Here is a 19,479-nt window from a genome sequence, read left to right as displayed (position 1 = left end):
TTCGAAACAACTGTGGTATCCAGTTCTAAACCTTGTCGGCCAACGAAATTTGGAGTGGGATTCTTTTTGGAAACGGGTCGAACAATCACAGTGGTAGCCTGGTTCCCGCCAACACGTCACAAACACTCGCAGATCGCCCCGCCCGGGTGTTGCCACGATCCCGAGGAGCAGACAGCGTCGGAGACCACCTCCGATTCGACCACGTGACGCCCGCCGTCGCGCTCGGTACGTTCTGCCGCCATAAATAGCAGCGCCTCCACCTCCTCCTGCTATGTACTCCTACTTCAGCTACCTAGATCGATCGAGCGGGCTCGCGATCACCGGCGCCATGGCTCGCGATCGCCGGCGACATGGCTCGCTCGTCGCTGCTGTTCGGAGTATGTTGCTCGCGTTGCTGCTCGTCGCGGCCACGGCGATTCCCTCTGCTGGAGCGGCGCAGGCGTCGACGGCGACGAAGGGCTCCGGCGGACCAGTGATCGGCATCGACCTGGGCACGACGTACTCGTGCGTGGGCGTGTACCGAAACGGCCACGTCGAGATCATCGCCAACGACCAGGGGAACCGGATCACGCCGTCCTGGGTTGCTTTCACCGACACCGGCGAGAGGCTCATCGGCGAGGCTGCAAAGAACCAGGCCGCCGCCAACCCGCTCCGCACCGTCTACGACGCCAAGCGCCTCATCGGCCGCCAGTTCGCTGACGCGGAGGTGCAGAGGGACATGAAGCTTCTGCCGTACAAGGTCGTCGAAAAGAACGGGAAGCCGCACGCGGAAGTGGAGGTGAAGGACGGCGACGTGAGGCTGTTTAGCCCGGAGGAGGTCAGCGCCATGGTGCTGACGCGGATGAAGGAGACGGCGGAGGCGTACCTCGGCGAGAAGGTGCGAGACGCCGTGATCACCATCCCGGCCTATTTCAACGATGCCCAGCGCCAGGCCACCAAGGACGCCGGTGCCATCGCGGGGCTCAACGTCGTCCGCCTCATCAACGAGCCCACCGCCGCCGCCCTCGCCTATGGCCTCGACAAGGTGGATGAGAAGAAGGAAAAGACCGTGCTCGTCTTCGACCTCGGCGGCGGCACCTTCGACGTCAGCGTGCTCGCGCTCGACGGCGGGGTCTTCGAGGTCCTTGCCACCAACGGCGACACACACCTCGGAGGCGAGGACTTCGACCAGCGCGTCATGGACCACTTCATCAAGCTCGTGAAGCGGAAGCACGGCGTCGACGTCTCCGGCGACGCCCGCGCGCTCGGCAAGCTCCGCCGCGAGTGCGAGCGCGCTAAGCGGGCGCTCAGCAACCAACACCAGGTCCGAGTCGAGATCGAGTCGCTGGTCAACGGCGTCGACCTGTCGGAGCCACTCACCAGGGCCAGGTTCGAGGAGCTCAACGCCGACCTCTTTCGCAAGACCATGGCACCCGTCAAGAAGGCCATGGCGGACGCCGGGCTCTCCAAGGCCGACATCGACGAGGTCGTGCTCGTCGGCGGCAGCACCAGGATCCCCAAGATCCAGCAGCTCCTGAAAGACTACTTCGACGGCAAGGAGCCCCACAAGGGTGTCAACCCCGACGAGGCCGTGGCCTACGGCGCCGCCGTGCAGGGGAGCATCGTGGTCGGCGACAACGGCGGCTTGTTGGTGCTCGACGTGACGCCGCTGACGCTCGGCATTGAGACGGCCGGCGGCGTGATGGCGAGCGTGGTACCACGGAACTCGCCGGTGCCGACGAAGAGGACGCAGATGTTCACCACCTACAAGGACAGACAGACGACGGTGACGGTCATGGTGTTCGAGGGCGAGCGGAGCATGACGAAAAACAACCGGCTGCTCGGCAAGTTCGACCTCACCGGGATCGCGCCGGCGCCAAGGGGCACGGCGCAGATCGAGGTGACCTTCGAGGTGGACGTCAACGGCATCCTCCACGTGCGGGCGGCGGACAAGGGCACCGGCAGGTCGGAGAAGATCGAGATCGTCAGCGCTGCCGACCGCCGCATCAGCCCGGAGGAGATCGACCGCATGGTGCGAGAGGCGGAGGAGTTCGCTGAGCAGGACAAGAAGGTGATGGAGAAGGTGGACGCGAGGAACAAGCTGGAGGCGTACGTGTACGATGTCCGGACGACGGTCGACGGCGAGATGGGACGGAGGATGGACGGCAGCGATAAAGAGAGGGTGGAGGAGGCGGCAAGGGAGGTCAGTGAGTGGATCGACAACGCCAATTTGGACGCTGAGAAGGACGACTACGTGGAGAAGCTCAAGGAGCTGGAGGATGTCTGCAACCCTGTCTTCGCCGCCGCCTACCAGAAGTCCAGCGGCAGTTAGCTTTGGAATTCCGTTACTAGCTAGCTTTTTGTTCTTTTTTTTTGTCCAGTAAGATTAGACTATGTATTGATCTGTACATAAATTCATTATTGTTTGGCTAGATTTATATTCAGAAATTTTCGAACACATAGAATCCCATAGGATATTCGAAGGAATGAGTTCAATTTCACCTAAGAACATGGTGAAATTAAAATCGAAAGTTCATGTCCTACTAAAATGCTTCAACAGGAAAACTGACGGCACATTATACGAGATGTAATGTAATGTATATATTGAGAATACAAGGCCAAGAGACCTGATACCACTTCTGGTGAACCGTCGCCTACTAACACAGTGCAAACCATATGACGTTCCATAATTCATGTTGTGGTTTTTTAGTTCAAATTATGAAACCAAGGGAGTACACAAGATGCCTCCCTGCAGTAGTACGTACTGCAACATCTTCAGAGTATTGTCAAGCCTATATGTATTCGATGAGGTTGGCAAAGCAGCTCATCCGATTCAGCCATACGGTGTGGTTCGACTTCCTTCCTCTTTCTATTGCTAATTAAGACCATTCTTGCTTATTGTTTAGTAGCTCATTTTATCCTAGTTTCACATAGTCAGTAACTTTGTCTATATCACATTTTCTGCAGCAACTACTGGCCGGGCAAATACATTACCTCATGTTACCGCTACCAAGTCCACTCAAAGTACATTCAGGGTTCTAGTGGAGGAAAACCTCAGGAAAAGCAGGCACCCTCGATTCAAACTTTCACGATGAACACTGTTATCTGACATAAAGTTCCACAACCAGGAGCAGCACCTGCTGAACAGAAACCCTGCTTCTCCAATCGACGCAATAGCGAAAAATGTTCAACAAGTTCTGCATCAACCTGCCAATCGCCCTAGCTGGACAGTGCCATCAACGACATTTATCAACGATGTTTAGACTTTGCTTGTCTGTGATGCTTGTGAGAGGGGTTTGCACTTAATGTGTGTTCAGCGTTATAAGAATGAAGGGCTGCCTGATGCAGTGGTATTGTCCAGCGTGCCTAGCATGTAGTAAGGGCAGACCTCTGCCTCCAAAACATGGTAAGGTTACAAGATCAACGGTTGCGCCAAAGGCTACTCTGACAGTGTTGTAGCTTTGCAGAGCGCTTGAAGTTGGTGATGCCCTGAAATCAGGTGGTAGGCTGCATCCAGTTCTCTTTGTCAGGTTCGTTTCTGATCCTTCGGTGTGTTATCTTGCATTAACTTGCCTGCCTGACCAGGCCATTGGTAATATCGATAATGTAGCCACGACTATTTATCCTGTAACTTTGTGTAGCACTTGGCAAAAGTTCCTGCGACTTTGATGATTAGAACATGTCACACAAATAACAAGTGAACTATGCATTACAAAACAGAGGACTGGGGGTTGAGCGGCATCTGAGAGACGAATTATTAAGCCAGGCCACATTTGTAAACGGTTGGATTTGGTTTATTTATCCTTATACATCACTCTAATTTGCTATAGCTCATCTAATTGGAGAATAAAGTTATGTGCTTTTTAACGAAAAATAATCTTGGCTCCCGAGCACCAGCCCTCTTGGCATATTAGAAAATTCAAAAAACTATATTTAAAGGTTTTAAAAAATTATGATTTTTTAAATGTAACTACTGATATATCCCTATTCTGAGCTACACAAAAATGATAAAATCTGTCTTTTTTTTGAGATTTGAAATCACTATGCTTAGATCTACACTTTTGTTATTTTTATGTAGCCCAAACTACACATTCTTTCTAATTGAACCTTGCTCGTTTGTGGGATGCATTCGGCTACATTATGATTTTTTTCAGAATTTTTTCGAAACTTAGAAATATTATTTTCAATTTTTTTGAATAAGGAGATCACTAGTGTCGTGCACCAAATCTATTTCCGTTTTTTAAATGGTATAATTGTCTATCATGCTGTATTTCTCTTTGGAAAAAACATTGGAAGCTTGTAAATACGCCATATCCTACTTTGCCTCGTTCCCATCAGTGCATATTTTGAGTCGGAAGTACGGAGATCATGGTTTTCAGTATTGGCCCGTATTCTTGTTCAGAACTGCATGTTTATTATTTTCCATTCAATAAGTTAGGATGATTTTGTTTTCAATTATTTTGCAGGTTTTAGTATGATGAATCCGCGACAGTTTTGCCGGTGTCGATAGTCGACACTCGACAGTTCCTGACAGTTTTACACAGGTCACATATTATCATATTTTGAGATGAAACCTCACAGATACACAAATACAACATAATGTATGACAAAAAAAATTAGTTTACATTTTTTGGAAACTTGGAAGTCTCACAAAAAAATGGGTTGCACCCGCAACTAGTTGCGGAATGTCCCCTCTCGCCATCTTCTCGATTGTATGTAGAAAAGGATGAACGAAGCTGTGATAAGGTTCCCTAATGCGCCGCCGTGGCAAAACCATGCCACTTCGTTATGAATCACAATATGTCGGCCATCTTCCCGATTGTATGTATTCCCTCAATTTCATGAAACTTGTCTCAACTTTGTCTAAATTTGGATGCACCTAAACACTATTTAGCATCTAGATACATCTAAATTTTGATAAAATTGAGACAAGTTTCATAGGACGGAGGGAGTATAAAGGATGGACGAGGCTTGTGATGAGGTTTCCTGATGCGCCGCCGTGACAGAACCATGCCCCAGATCCAGCATATGGCAATTGGTCAGAGAGACGTTTTGGCATGTGCAATGCAGCTAGTATGGAACATCAGTTCATCGGTGTCTCTGTAGTGTACTTCGAATTGGGCGCTGCGGACACTTGCGCAAAGTTAAACAGAAGCTGTGTGTACCAATGCTGATTTTGCTGCTGGCTTGACCCCTTGACTTCTATACAACAGGAAATGCAAACCTCGCATAACAGTAATCTCCAATACTTTAAAAATGGTATTGTAATCAAACAGAAAACGGATACACACGAAAACAGGCCTTGGGTGAAAAGCAACCTGTATAAAGAGTTCACAACACATCACCACTCGAGGATGTGCGATTGAAACAATGGCCAATATGGCCTTATCACAATACTCCAACAACAAATAATTCAAGGTGGCACAAGAAGCCAGTTATAGCATACTAGGAAAAAACCTTTCATCCCCACAACCAGCGATCTTGTATGTATGCTCGATCAGCCAAACACCTCCATGTGCTCATACTTACACTATGGTGTATTTACAGAGTATGTTTCCTTTGAGGAACAGACAGCTAATGAGTTTCAGCAGAAGGGTTTGTGAGGAGATCCAGAGCACGCTTCAGGTGCTCCACAGCAATAGACACATCATCAAATGCAAGAGCTCCAACCGCAAACCTCGCCGCCTTGTGGGCCTCCGCAATCTTCTCAACCGCTGGCTGGTAGCTGCTGTCATACATATACTGGCTAGCTGGCGGTGCAGCAGCAGCAACGGCAGGGCTGACCTGATGATGCGTAGCCTCAGCACTGGGCTGGTACTGCATCGGTGCAGGATGATTTGATGCGGAAGGAGAGTATGATGGAGCAGTCGCACCATCATTTGCGGGATGAAACGGAGGCTGGTGGGTTGTGACGGAGGGCAGCGTGGTCTCGTGGAAGCTCGGGTAGGACTGGAAGTTTGGGTAGTTGTAAGGAGCGGGCGGGGTTTCTGTGGCATAGTAGTTCTGGGAGGTGTGCTGGGGTTCGACCGTGTAGGGTGGCTGCTGGTATGTGTGGGGGTAAGCTGAGATGTCTGGCTTGTCGTTGCTCTGGGGGTTGTAATTGTCATCGGAAGGGTGGTCAGTTCTTGTGTATGGGGGTGGGGAATAATTGGATGGTGGTTTGTGGACTTCGTTGGCTGGGTAGTCCGTGGTTGGGTACGATGCCGAGGAATAGTTGGGGTGTGGTGTGTGTGCATCAGGAGGAGGGTAATCTGCTCCTTGGTACGAAGGGGAGGAATAAGATGAAGGTGGTGGAGGTGAGAACTGGGACTGTGGAGATGAGAACTCGGACGCTGGAGGTGGTGGTGGTGGTGAGAAATGTGCTTGGGGAGAGACATGGTCATTGAACTTCTCTGTACCTTGTCGAGAAGGTACATTTCCTGGCTGGACAGGGGAAAAGCTATCCCTTCTGCTGAAATCCTGTGCACAGAAAGATAATAACATTCACAAAACTAGAGCTTCCTTAAGACAACAAAAACAAATAAAAAAGATATTACAGGTTTGCCAAATTACCTTGTCAACAGGTTGAGATGGTGCCCCATTCCCATTCTGGCTGCTGCCGAAAGACTGGCTTCGCCCAATATCCTGATCAACAATAGACAAAAACAACTGTCAATGAGTAAATGCCAAATCTGCACAGCTGACTCTGGCATAACTGCTACTCCCTCCGATCCATGATAGGTGTCGCGATACTTATTATGGATCGAAGGGAGTATTATTCTTCAATGCTTCAGGTATGCACTTTAGTTCAACAGAACAATGCAGCATTATGAAAAGGTACAAGCAAATGCTGATAGCCCCTCCAATCCATGATAAGTGTCGCTGATTTAGTACAACTTTGTACTAAAGTGCATGCCTTTTCATAATGCTGCATTATTTTGTTGAATTGAAGTGCATAATAATTGCTGATTTAGTACAAAGTTGTACTAAATCAGCGACACTTATCATGGATCGGAGGGAGTATTATTCTTCCAGGCTTCAGATATGCACTTAAATTCAACAAAACAATGCAGCATTATGAAAAGGTACAAGCAAATGCTGATAGCCTAAGTTAACATAAGAGCATCTCCAACAGTCCTCAAGGCAGTTACATAGAACATGTTGCTCAGCATCAGGATGATCGACAGAGCTAAGAAAGTTACATGGGCATATGTAGTGGTGCTGTCAGGTGCTTCATCTTTGTCCCCACCAGGAGGGCCAGCTTCAGGCTTGCGACCTTCTTTGAGAGCTTTCCTTATCTCAGCAGCTTTCCAGATTGCATATTTCTGCTTCTGCTCAAGCTGATAAGGACAATTATAGTGTAAATACATACATAGAATTTGACATAGGTCAAGAACATTACATGGCAAACTTATAGTCGCTGACATATTAGGTTTACATAATTAATTTTCATAAATGTAGATCTGAGCATATTACACTTACATCAGGTTGAACCTCACCAAACTGACTGAGAATCTCAAAAAAGATGCTGGCTGCATAGAAGGTTTTTGCAGTGTTTCTGCGGAATGTGCAGATTCATTTGAAGTGTGTTAGCGAGACTATAAATAGATTGAAGAATAATCCTCCCTCCGATCCATAATAAGTGTCATGATTTTAGTTCAAGTTTGACTAAAAATGAACTAAAACCACCACACTTACAATGGATCGGAGGTAGTGAGAAAGGTTCAGAATAATACATGTCAGCGCGTCCAGCACGATCCTGTTTATCTGCTTTTGCAAAGACACTCGACGCAAACCCCTCTAAATGAAGATGGTCATCAGGCCCCAAGGTCAAAGATTTCTTATCCTGGAGAATGGAGAAACTTAATCAGGACTATAAATCTACGGGAAAGAAACTTACTAGACCATACTAAATGAGATTAAGGGTATTTATAAACATGGTTTTTAATGGCGGTAAGGCGCCCCAAGGCGTTCTACCCCAACTCTGACGCCTAAGCGCCTGAAGCGGGCAAAATTTCCAAGGCGCCTATGCGTCCTAAGGTGGACGCCTTAAAACCATGCATATAAATAACGGGTATCTACAGTTTCTGAAACCTAGATGCGCAGTTGCCACACCTTCAACCCATCCAAAAAAGAAACTAGGTTCCCATGCAAGTGATGGTACAGCAACCCGTTGAAATAACAAGCCCAAATCAATCCAATCTTGGAGCACTACCGCAACAAGTGTAATCCAGTGGGTGGCATCAAAATGGCATTAAGGCGATGGATAAGACAGTATTAGTTATAGTGATCCTGGCCCACAGCAATTATGCTCCAACGGAAGATCAGCACGCAATACCAATTTGTCCAATCTTTACATGGCCCTTGGTTTCATGGTTCCTAGGATTCAGATGGACTCATGGGACTTGATAGACTCTATATTAAGATTTCAGTCAGACGGTAGCACAAGGGATATAATCACCATACTAGTACTCTTAATCGAGCTTGTCACAAGCAGTGGCGTGACTGGTTGCTAGCATACAAGTGGTTCTAATCCACAAACCCTAATCGCCACAAACGTGACAGATCTAAACGTAATTGAGGTTAGCAAAAGGGGAAGGGGGAGAGGTGTACGAGGAGGAACCTTCTCGAGCTGGTTGATGAGTGAGACGAGGATGGAGTTGGTCATCTTGGTGCGGTCCTTGGGCGGGATCACCAGCCCCTTCTCCATCGCATACAGCCGACCTGTTTCAAATCGAATTGGAAATCTCAGGCCACGCAAACCCTAGCAGCGATCAGCGGCCAGGAAGAGGCGGGGCGGGGCGGGGCGTGGTGTGGACGATGAGGACTCACAGTAGTATGCGACGAGGGGCTCGTGCTTCTGCAGCTCGTCGGCGCGCTGCAGGTAGGGCAGCAGCCCCTTGGCCGGCTCCGCGCCAGTCCCCATCGTCCGCCGGCGGGAGGTGGGTGGTGTCCGGATACCGTATAAGAGGTGGCGCGGCGGGTATAGCCTGCGGTGGGGGTGGGGGCGGCGGCGGCGGCGCTGGGGGTTTGGGTTCGGGGAGGCGGTGGGCGGCGATTTCGTGGCGAGTTCGTTGCGAGGCTGCTTGGTGGAGAAGGAAAGAAGCGAGGAGAAGCTTCTCCTGAATCCTGATCGTGGGTGCTTTTTTGCAGGGAGGTGCCTGGAGTTATCTGGGGCTTCTAACTTAGTCCTTCCAAGATTTTGCTCCCCTGACCGTCCGATCACGGGATGAACGGCCGGGGCGAAGGTACCGTTAGCATAGGGCCGACCTTGTCTGCTTTTTGCCCACACAAGTCGTATCCATGTCATTTAATAGCATGCGATGTCATGTAGAAAAAAATTTAGCATGCCATGCCATCTTAATATCTATGTGGCATTATATGTAGGTGCATGTTACTCATACTATGATAGTATAACTAGCTATATTACCATGAGTCCTATTATACTTACAATATTTTTTGTCCGATACATGTACGATCCTACGTGGCTGCAACTTTATCTCGCGCGAAGCAATTCGAGGCAAACACGAGTTTGGGTTTGGGCTGGGCTGAGACTTGGATAAGGAACGGACCATCACTCTTCCTCAGGTAGGCCCATGCGTGAAATAATCTTCTTCTACTTTCACTTATCTTTGTTGCGCTCCTTGGACGAAATGGACTGACTGTTCTTGTTATTATAAGAAATTATTTGGCTCATCGACTAGAAATAATTTCTCTATGATAGAATCACATATTCATGACATACCCAAAAATTCGCATGAAGAAAATTCAATCCTTACGGCTGGTTTAGAGAGAAAGAAGTATATGAGGCCATTATGCAAATGGAAAAGAACAAGGCTCCGGACCAGACGGGTTCCCAGCTGAGTTCTATCAATCTTGTTGGGAAGTTATTAAAGAGGATCTCATGAATATATTTGTCATGTTTCATCGAGGAGAACTACCTCTTTTTCAGCTCAACTATGGCACCATAATCCTGCTCCTGAAAAAGGAAAATGCGATTCAAATTCAACAATATAGGCCTATATGTCTACTCAATGTGGGTTTCAAGATGTTCACAAAAGTAGGGACAAATAGTGCAACAAGCATAGCTCATAAAGTAATTTGGCCCACCCAGACCGCCTTCATGCCTGGTCGGCACATATTGGAAGGAGTAGTTATTCTTCATGAAACAATTCACGAGTTGCATCACAAAAAACTTGATGGTGTTCTTCTCAAAATAGACTTTGAAAAAGCATACGATAGGTAGTGGGTCGAAGGCGGAGAGTCCCATAGTGGCGACTGGCGTGATGACGTTTTCCTCTCCCACCCTCTACCTCTACTAGCTGTCCTCAATCCACTCGGTCTCACCATGAATCCACCGCTTAGATCTATGTCACCTCCATCCAGACCACCAATCCCAGATCTCCACCAATCACCACCCCCATATCCGAGCCATGTTCTCTTGAAGTAGTTTGGGGAAGCAAAATTTCTATGGCTTCAGTGGGAAAGCAACAAGTCGGTTGGATCCATGGAATCGCCTCCCTTATATCCAATCAGGCAAGAAGGAAGCTCATCAACTCCTCACAACCCACCAGTTATTCAAGCTCCAGAAGTTCCGTAGTTGGCACTGAATATGCAGGTGATGTCAATATCCAAGGCAGATGCAGAGCAAGATCAGCAGAGTGATGAAGGTCAGCTTGCTCTCTTCCTGAAAGTAGCAGCAACCGAAGGGACGCCAAGAAATATCTCCCTCACAACAGTCCGACAACAAATGAAGAGGGCATGGCGATCAAACTATTGCAACATTGTCCAGGTACATCAGTATGTCTTCAAGGCAAGTTCCAGTTCCTTTCAATCTATGATGTGGGTTTTCAAGAGACAGCCTTGGTTAGTTGGGCTAGACACTTTGCTTCTTGAACTTGCTGATTTGGAAGGTGCGGGATATGAAAAAGAGCAGCATCTATCCATAGAGCATATTGGTAGGCCAAAGTATAAGTTTCAGTACATTTATGTTACAGTGAGAGCTTATGGTATCCCTAGGAAGAACAGATCTCTAAAGGTGCTTGAAGATATTCTAAAAAATAGTAGGAACTCCTTCAGAATTTCATCAGCTCCGGGAAAATATGATCTTCTCACACCCAGATTATATTTGGGGAGTGGTAAGTGACATAGGTATGCCTAACAGGCATGTCGAATAAGTACCCTGGGTCTGTAAGAAAGTATGAAGCCCATGGACTCGGAACTTTGGAGGCCCAGAAGGTTGAAGATCTTTGTGTTAGGAAAGTAGAGTTGTAATAGGGAACTTGTATCAATATAGGAAAGGTCCAACATGGCTCGAATAGTTTGTAATTTGTATGACACGGAAAACCTCGGCTTCGCCTCCTATATAAAGGAGAAGTCGAGGGAGAAAGAGGGGATCGAAACCATTGTAACCCTAGCCACCATAATCTTGAGTTGAGCACCTTTGTTTGGCTGAATCTTCGAGAACTACTTGCCCTCTACTTATTACGAAACCTAAGTCTACAATACGTAGGCATTGACGAGTTAATGCCTCGTCAGTAAGACACAAAGTGTGCAATCTAGTGTTTGATAGAATTAAGCTTAACTTTGCACCGGGAGAGGATCGAACCATATTCTTGCATTATAAAAAAGTGGGCAGAATCTATTTGTTTTGTGGTGTCATGTTTCATATTATTGGGATTTGTCAATTGAGACAGAGTATAATCACTGATAGGCTTCAGCATGACCGTGATCCAGAACAAGTGCCTTTCCAAAGGTATGGACAATGGATTATAGATCAAATGAAGGTGCCACTTGAAGCTGCAAGAGATGAAACGAAAAGCAATCCCGTTTTTAGTAGATTTCGAGTAATCGGACTAGCGACTTCAACGGATCGTTCACCACTAAGGAAGATATAGAAGGAAGGCTCAATGAAACAGCTACTACGGCAATATTACTGCAGATGGGAAAAAGCAGAGGAGGGCCATTACTCATTAAAGAGCAAAGTGTTTCAGTCATGGCGAATCATGTTCATCTTGACAAAGAAACGGTGCATGTGCCGCTCAAAGATAGCCTTGTTGTCAGTCATACTAAGGAACAAGCCATGCAAGGGATACACGTACACAAATCTTCAGAGCCTAGTGGCATTGCAGGTCAACAAGGAGGAGATGATAGTATCCTGCAGGTGACCCTACGAGATGAGCCTCATATCCTTCCTTACGTTGTTGATATGATGGAACTGGAGTGTGCGGGTTCACATATGGCAGCTATTGGAGACACAAACAGTGCAATGGACACAGAGACTCTGGCCTATACGTTGTCACAAGAAAACTCAACTCCACATAAAGTTTTTCAAAATAAGAGTCACACACAAGGTTGGTCCCAAGCCCAGTCTAGCCCAAAGGAAAGAATTGAAGCCCAGCTCGCCAGTCCTATCCAAAAGATAGCATATCGGACTGAATCGTCATCACCTTGCCCTATGATGCAACATCTACAAGGCACTATATTTAGTACTCAGAGCATCCCTCCCCCGCCTACTCCATTGCACCAGATTGAGCACACCATGGAACACTCCGTCACCGATTTCTTCGATAACAACCGGCAGAATGTTCCCCCCTCTTAGCTGTCAGGCACTAACTCTCGGCCTCTTGATACCCACCGCCCCAATACTTACCCTTCCACCAAAAGGCTAGCCCCGACGGAGATTTCTCAACTTCTTCTACCAAGAAAGAGAGAGAAAGGAAATGGAGGAGATGGAGAAAGGAGAAGCAATGTCGCGCTCAAAATCACAAGGATGAACAAATCCTGTTCTTGACACATATGCCTTAGCCTATACCTTCGGAATACCCGAGAACACCTTTATGATCATCCTGTCATGGAATGACGTTTGATGCAATCAGAGAAGCCTCCGGTGATAGCGATTAGATATGATCTCATGGTCTAAGGATAAAGTCTCTATGTTATATTAAATATCATAATGTTGAACTTGCTGACATGATCGTGTTACAATACTTATATGTTGGGTAAGTCCATCATATCATTGACCTAATGATATAACTCCATTCTCAATGACGAGTGTGTGTCCATGATCGGGAAATCTCGATCATCCACTGACCTCGATGAACTAGTGTTCTCACACATACTATGGAACCCAGTTTGTTTACAATATGACACGTGTATCAATGTTTCCACTTGATACAGGTATAGCATGGCACAAAACTATTACGAACTAATGAGATACGATAATAAATATTCTTCATTATTTGCCTCTAGGGCACTAACTCCAACAGCACCAACACAGCTCTATGTACTCATATTCAGAGGTCATGGGCGACAGTTTTGAAGAGGAGCGGAGTGGCGAGAGGTGAAAGTTTTGCCATATTTGGGGGAGAAAGTGGGGACCATGGGAGACGATGAGAACGAGGGGGTTATATATCGCAGCCACTTCGAGAAGTTTATTCTTACGTGGCACATGAAGGTGAAGTGGCACGGTCGTGCACGCACTATGAACCATCGACTCTGTCTTCTTAGAGGCGGTCGGAAATATTGGCCGTCTCCACTACTCGCACTACTATTGACGACGAGAAATATTGGCTATCTTAGGAGTTCCTAGAGCCGGTTGTTCTTTCCTACCGGCTCAAATTTAGAATGCACGCTATTTCGAGTCTGCTCTAAACTTATTAGAGATGACGACACCTAATTTTCGGCTGTTTGAGGTTCATATTTTGAATCGTATTTTTTAGGTAAACTGGCTCTAGGGGACGTCTAGATGCCAGAAGAATGGAGACGCGGTATATTAGTACCAATCTTCAAGAAGAAAGGGGATGTTCAGAGTTGTACTAACTACCGTAGAATTAAGCTTATGAGCCATACAATGAAGTTATGGGAGAGAGTCATTGAGCACCGTTTAAGACGAATGACAAGCGTGACCAAAAATTAGTTTGGTTTCATGCCTAGGAGGTCGACCATGGAAGCCATCTTCTTGGTACGACAACTCATGCAGAGATACAAGGAGTAAAAGAAGGACCTGATATGGTGTTCATTGACTTGGAGAAGGCCTACGATAAGATACCGCGACATGTCATGTGTGGTGGGCCTTGAAACACAAAGTCCCAGCAAAGTACATTACCCTCATCAAGGACATGTATGATAATGTTGTGACAAGTGTTCGAACAAGATATGGCGATACCGATGACTTCCCGATTAAAATAGGACTACACCAGGGGTTAGCTTTGAGCCCTTATCTATTTGATTTGGTGATGGATGAGGTGAAATGGATATACCAGGAGATATCCCATGGTGTATGCTCTTTGCGGATGATGTGGTCCTAATCGATGATAGTCAAACGGGGGTTAATAGAAAGTTAGAACTTTGGAGACAAACCCTGGAATCGAAAGGTTTTAAACTTAGTAGAACTAAAACTGAGTACATGGATAGGCAGGTGGTGCCTCAGAAGGACACCTTTAGATACTCGGGGTCAATCCTGCACAAGGATGGAGATATTAATGAAGATGTGAATGACCAGATCAAAGCCGGATGGATGAAGTGGCGCCAAGCTTCTGGCATTCTTTGTAATAAGAGAGTGCCACAAAAGCTAAAAGGCAAGTTCTATAGGACGGTGATTCGACCCGCAATGTTGTATGGCGCTGAGTGTTGGCCGACTAAAAGGCGGCATGTTCAATAGTTAGGTGTGGCGGAGATGCGCATGTTGAGATGGATGTGTGGCCACACGAGGAAGGACCGAGTCCGGAATGATGATATACGAGATAGAGTTGGGGTAGCACCGATTGCAGAGAAGCTTGTCCAACATCATCTACGATGGTTTGGGCATATTCAGCTCTGGCCTCCAGAAGCTCCAGTGCATAGTGGACGGCTAAAGCGTGCTGATAATGTCAAGAGAGGACGGGGTAGACCACACTTGACATGGGAGGAGTCCGTAAAGAGAGATCCAAAGGACTGGAGTATCACCAAAGAAATAGCCATGGAAAGAGCCGCGTGGAAGGTTGCTATCCATGTTCCGGACACTAGTAGGAAAAGGCTCATTAGTGGCGCACCAAAAAGACTATTTTGTGGCGCATGGGTGGTGCGCCACAGAATCTTTGCCACAGAAATAAGAATTATGTGGCGCATGGACCCATGCTCCATAGAAAGTCTTATTTTGGTGGCGCACCGGGAAGGAATGCGCCACAGAAAACTTTCTGTGGTGCACCACTGTTATCACCAGAATTTGACCGGATCAGAGTTGGGCCGCGATTAAAGATGGGCTTGGAGAATATACATAGAAGAAATACATGAATCGGCCTTGTATACAAAGTTTGGGCTAGTTTGCCCGTGTATCTGTAATATAGTAGGATACGTGTCGGTTAGATAAAATTTGGCTCGTGCACGGTTGGGATTATTCCCACGTTAGAAAGTCTACGGACTATAAATATGTATCTAGGGTTTATGAAATAAACAACAATCACGTTCACCACAAACCAATCTAGGCGCATCGCCAACTCCCTTGTCTCGAGGGTTTTCTTCCGGGTAAGCATCATGCTGCCTAGATCGCATCTTGCGATCTAGGCGATACACGTTTATTCGTTGTTCATGCGTTGCTCGTGCTTGAAGCCTTGTTGATGGCGAGCAACGTAGTTATCATAGATGTGTTAGGGTTAGCATTGCTTCATCGTATCATATGCTTTCGTCCGTGCAACCCTTAGACGTCTAGCCGCCCTTACACCTATCTTAGGTGTAAGGGCGGCACCCCGCTTGATCATTATTTAGTAGATCCGATCCGTTATGATTGCTCCTTGTTATTCAAGGATTAGGTTAATATCTGCATAGTTAGGCCTTACAAACGGGTTGAAGGATCCAGTGGCACGTAGGGTGTAGTTTGCTAGCCCTAGACAAGATGTTCCGGGGATCAACTTCATGTTGGTTTTTAGGCCTTGTCTAGGGTCGGTTTATGATCACCGTGCGTGGCCGCCAGGCTCAATCACGCGTAGGATGTTCCGATTATGTGGTGAAAACCCTAAATTGTAGTAGGTCGTTTTAGCTTTACATTGATCAAGCAGGACCACCATGCGATCGTACACCTCGTACGAATCATGGGTGGATCGGCTCTTTGAGCCGATTCACGGGACAACTCGAGAGCCGATCGAGGCTCGTATTTAATGTTTACGTGTATGCCATGCGAGAAACTAAGCGAGGCAAATCCATCACCTTCCGACCAGGTATAGGTCAGGTGGCACGCCCTTGCACCGGCATCGGACGTGCGTGCTCGAGTCTTTGCGGGCCGTCGCTCGAGGGACCGAGGGCCAGCCCGCGATCATGGGAGCCTCCCGGCTCTACTTGTGTTGCCCGTCGCTGCTCGCCGGTGGGTTTCGACCGCAACACATTCCGGCACGCCGGTGGGACGGTCTTCGACATCAACCGCATCGCCATCTACATCCGAGATGGCGGAAGGCACTCCGATCACGTACGAGGATCCGACCGAGGAGCTCAAGAAGAAGTATGACGAGGTCAAAGCGATCCTCGAAGCCGACCTCATCGGCTCTTTCCGAGAGAACCCGCTCACACGGCATCGGGTGGAAAGGGTTCTCACCGAAGGCGCGCTCAATGGAGTGGACTTGTCCGCCCCGTCGGAAGAACGCACCAGGTCTCGCGTCGGGAGATTAATTTCATGGTAGCTCATTCGCCGCACCGCCACTCGAGAGCACTGGTGAACACTTTGGAGCGTGTCGCTCTTCGGGTGATCCAGGAAATCATGAGGCATCGGTACTCTCCGTCGGGACCAGCTCTAGGGACTCACCAAGGAGAGATGCCACTCCGGTCCCGTCCACCGCTGCCATTCGCGTTGGCAGCACCGGAAGTGTCGAGTTCACCGAGCATACGTCGTCTACAAGATCGGTGGTGACCCTAGTGATTACCAGTTCTTGCATGAGGCGCCTAAGGAGATCCCTCACGGATACACGTGCACATACGTGCCGGACTGCGATAGTCGGGCACTCACAAACCGGATCGCAACAGCGGGGACTTCCGGAACAGCGAGGAGGAACTCGGGAACGGATCTTGAGAAGCGGACGTGGCTAGCTAAGTATGCCACCCCGATAAACCTCCGAGCCCAAATCCTGCGGTTGGCTCGGAGCTTGAGAACCAAGCGTGGGCGGCTAAGTATGCCACTCCGGCAAATCTTCGAGTTCGAGTCCTGCGGCCGGCACCGCGGATCGGATCGATACAATCTTGAGAGACCAGTTCGGCATGGTGCCGAAAAGGAGGGCAATCGGCTATTCCAAGCCGTACCCCAACGAGTACGAGTTGATCCCACTACCACCCAAATATCGGCTCCCTGAATTCTCCAAGTTTAGTGGATCAGATGGTTCCAGCTCAATCGAGCATGTGAGCCGATATTTGGCACAGCTAGGCACGATCTCAGCATCAGATGAGCTGCGTGTGAGGTTCTTCGCACAGTCCCTCACAGGATCGGCTTTCGGGTGGTACACATCGCTGCCACCGGACTCTATCCGGACTTGGAAGCGAGTTGGAGGAGCGGTTCCACATGCGGTATCACTCGGAGGCTTCCGAGACCGGCATTGCCGATCTAGCACAAGTACGACGAAGCGCGGAGAAACGAGTGTCGGAATACATCCGGCGTTTCGAACCGTTAGGAACCGATGCTATTCGGCTCGTGTGACTGAAAAAGAAGCGATCGAGTTGGCGGTGGTGGGTCTCGCATCACCGATCAAGGATGTGGCCTCCCAAGCAGACTACCCTTCACTGGCGCACATGGTACAGAAGCTGTCATTATATGAACAGCGCCACCCAGATGTATACCAGGATAAATTCAAGCATGTGGTGGTCCTGGTTGAGGAAGACGAAGATGAAGGCTGCGGGGAGATCAAGAGGTAGCGAGTGGCTGAATGGACTCGGGGGCAAGCCCCGTGTCCTGCAAGTGGGTTAAGCCACAAGGTCCTCCAAGAGGGTTTGACTTCGACGTCACCAAGGCTGAGCAAATTTTCGACCTCTTACTTAAGGAGAAGCGGCTAAAGGTACCCGAAGGCCACAAGATCCCCACGGCGCAGGAGCTGAACGGAAAGCCATACGCAAGTGGCATAACACGTTCACCCATGCCACCAACGACTGCGAGGTGTGGCGACGGCAGGTCCAAATGGCGATAGAACAAGGGCGTCTAATTTTCAGCCGGTACGCCATGAAGGTCGACACACACCCCTTCCCCGCCGTTAACATGGTGGAGTGCACTTACCTCGGAGGGTGCCGGCCAGGATTCTCGTTCAACATCAACATGGTAGGACCCGGGCACCACTGCGGTAAGGACGAGACGAGGGCAGCTGCTCTCATGACAACGACAAAGAGGAAGCCGTTCCACGCGATCGGCTCCGGCACGATGGCAAGCGCTACATCACAGAGGGAGAAGTGGGGAATGTGCGATATCAGCGACCTCTCTCTGATCACCTCCTCAACAAATATGTGAGTCAATACGACCAACGCCGACGATACAACAACGAGGACGAAAGAGATCGTCTGGCTAGGGACGCCAGGAGACATCATCGGCATGATCGCGACGAGGAGAGATATGAGCGCCACGCCAAGGAAAAGTCGAGAGAGCAAGACGACGTGGATAGGCACTGGGACTGTCCCTTCTTCAGACACTGCTGGGATTCGGGAATGAGCCGATTGCCTACAATCGGCAAGCGCCCGAATGTAGACAGAAGAAGAAGGATGCAGCTAACGTGTCCGTGTTCAAACGTCTAGGGCCTCTCCCACCTCGGAACAAGCACGCTGAGTCCTCTCAGGTAGAAGATCTCGAGGAACTAGAGGACGATGATGGAGAAGAAGAAGAAGATAAGTACCACCGGCCAAGGTGGTGCCCTGATGGACTCAGCCGTTCCCAAAAGCGTAGGGTTCAGCGACTACGTGGTTTGGAGGAAGCCAAAAGGTTATACCTGCACACGTTAAGGAAGGCGCGGCCTGATCGGCCGCGAAAATTCAGCGAACCACTGGACGAAGAAGGTCGGCCACAAAGGAAAGAGTGGCGCCCCGGACAAAAGAAAGCCGATGATGAGACATCGGCTGGCACAAACATGGTGTTCATCCTTCCGACGGAGTTTAGTGCTCCGAGATTAGACGAAGCACACGTGGCACAACTTGATTGCGGCCCACGGCCGGTTATCTTTGAGAAGCCACGAGAAAGAAGCTACGGACACCGAAGGCCCTGTACTTGCGAGGCTATATCAATGGGCAGCCTGTCAACAAGATGATGGTGGACACCGGAGCGGCGATCAACATTATGCCATACTCCATGCTACGTCGGTTGGGACGCTCTAGCTCGGATCTGATCAAGACCAACGTGACACCGAGCGATTTCAACGGCCAAGCATCCGACGCACAAGGTGTTACGAACGTGGATCCGACCGTAGGAAGGAAAACCATCCCTACGACGTTCTTTATTGTCGATAGCAAGAGCACCTATGATGTCCTGCTAGGGAGAGATTGGATCCACGCCAACTGTTGCATTCCATCCACTATGCACCAATGCTTAAT

The 19,479-nt window shown here is 48.6% G+C and overlaps 2 protein-coding genes across 2 annotated transcripts; one reads left to right on the top strand and one right to left on the bottom strand.

Annotated features, from left to right (window-relative positions):
• The first annotated feature begins 379 nt into the window (after window positions 1-379).
• Window positions 380-2,311, top strand: LOC124676953 (heat shock 70 kDa protein BIP5-like). The gene has a single exon (XM_047212966.1). It carries the CDS (start codon window positions 380-382, stop codon window positions 2,309-2,311), a length of 1,932 nt encoding a protein of 643 aa, XP_047068922.1.
• A 2,974-nt stretch (window positions 2,312-5,285) lies between these two features.
• On the bottom strand, window positions 5,286-8,899 carry LOC124676943 (protein HOMOLOG OF MAMMALIAN LYST-INTERACTING PROTEIN 5-like). Its single transcript, XM_047212955.1, has 7 exons — window positions 8,791-8,899; window positions 8,582-8,682; window positions 7,695-7,804; window positions 7,441-7,516; window positions 7,161-7,298; window positions 6,532-6,603; window positions 5,286-6,438 (listed from the first exon to the last, which is right to left on the bottom strand). The coding sequence occupies exons 1-7, from the start codon at window positions 8,882-8,884 to the stop codon at window positions 5,554-5,556; spliced, it is 1,476 nt and encodes a 491-aa protein (XP_047068911.1). The 5' UTR covers window positions 8,885-8,899; the 3' UTR covers window positions 5,286-5,553.
• Between the last annotated feature and the right edge of the window lie 10,580 nt (window positions 8,900-19,479).

Source organism: Lolium rigidum, chromosome 1, assembly GCF_022539505.1.
Source record: "Lolium rigidum isolate FL_2022 chromosome 1, APGP_CSIRO_Lrig_0.1, whole genome shotgun sequence".
NCBI lineage: Eukaryota > Viridiplantae > Streptophyta > Magnoliopsida > Poales > Poaceae > Lolium > Lolium rigidum.
Note: the sequence above shows the minus strand (reverse complement) of the source record. Positions and strands in the feature narration are given on the sequence as shown.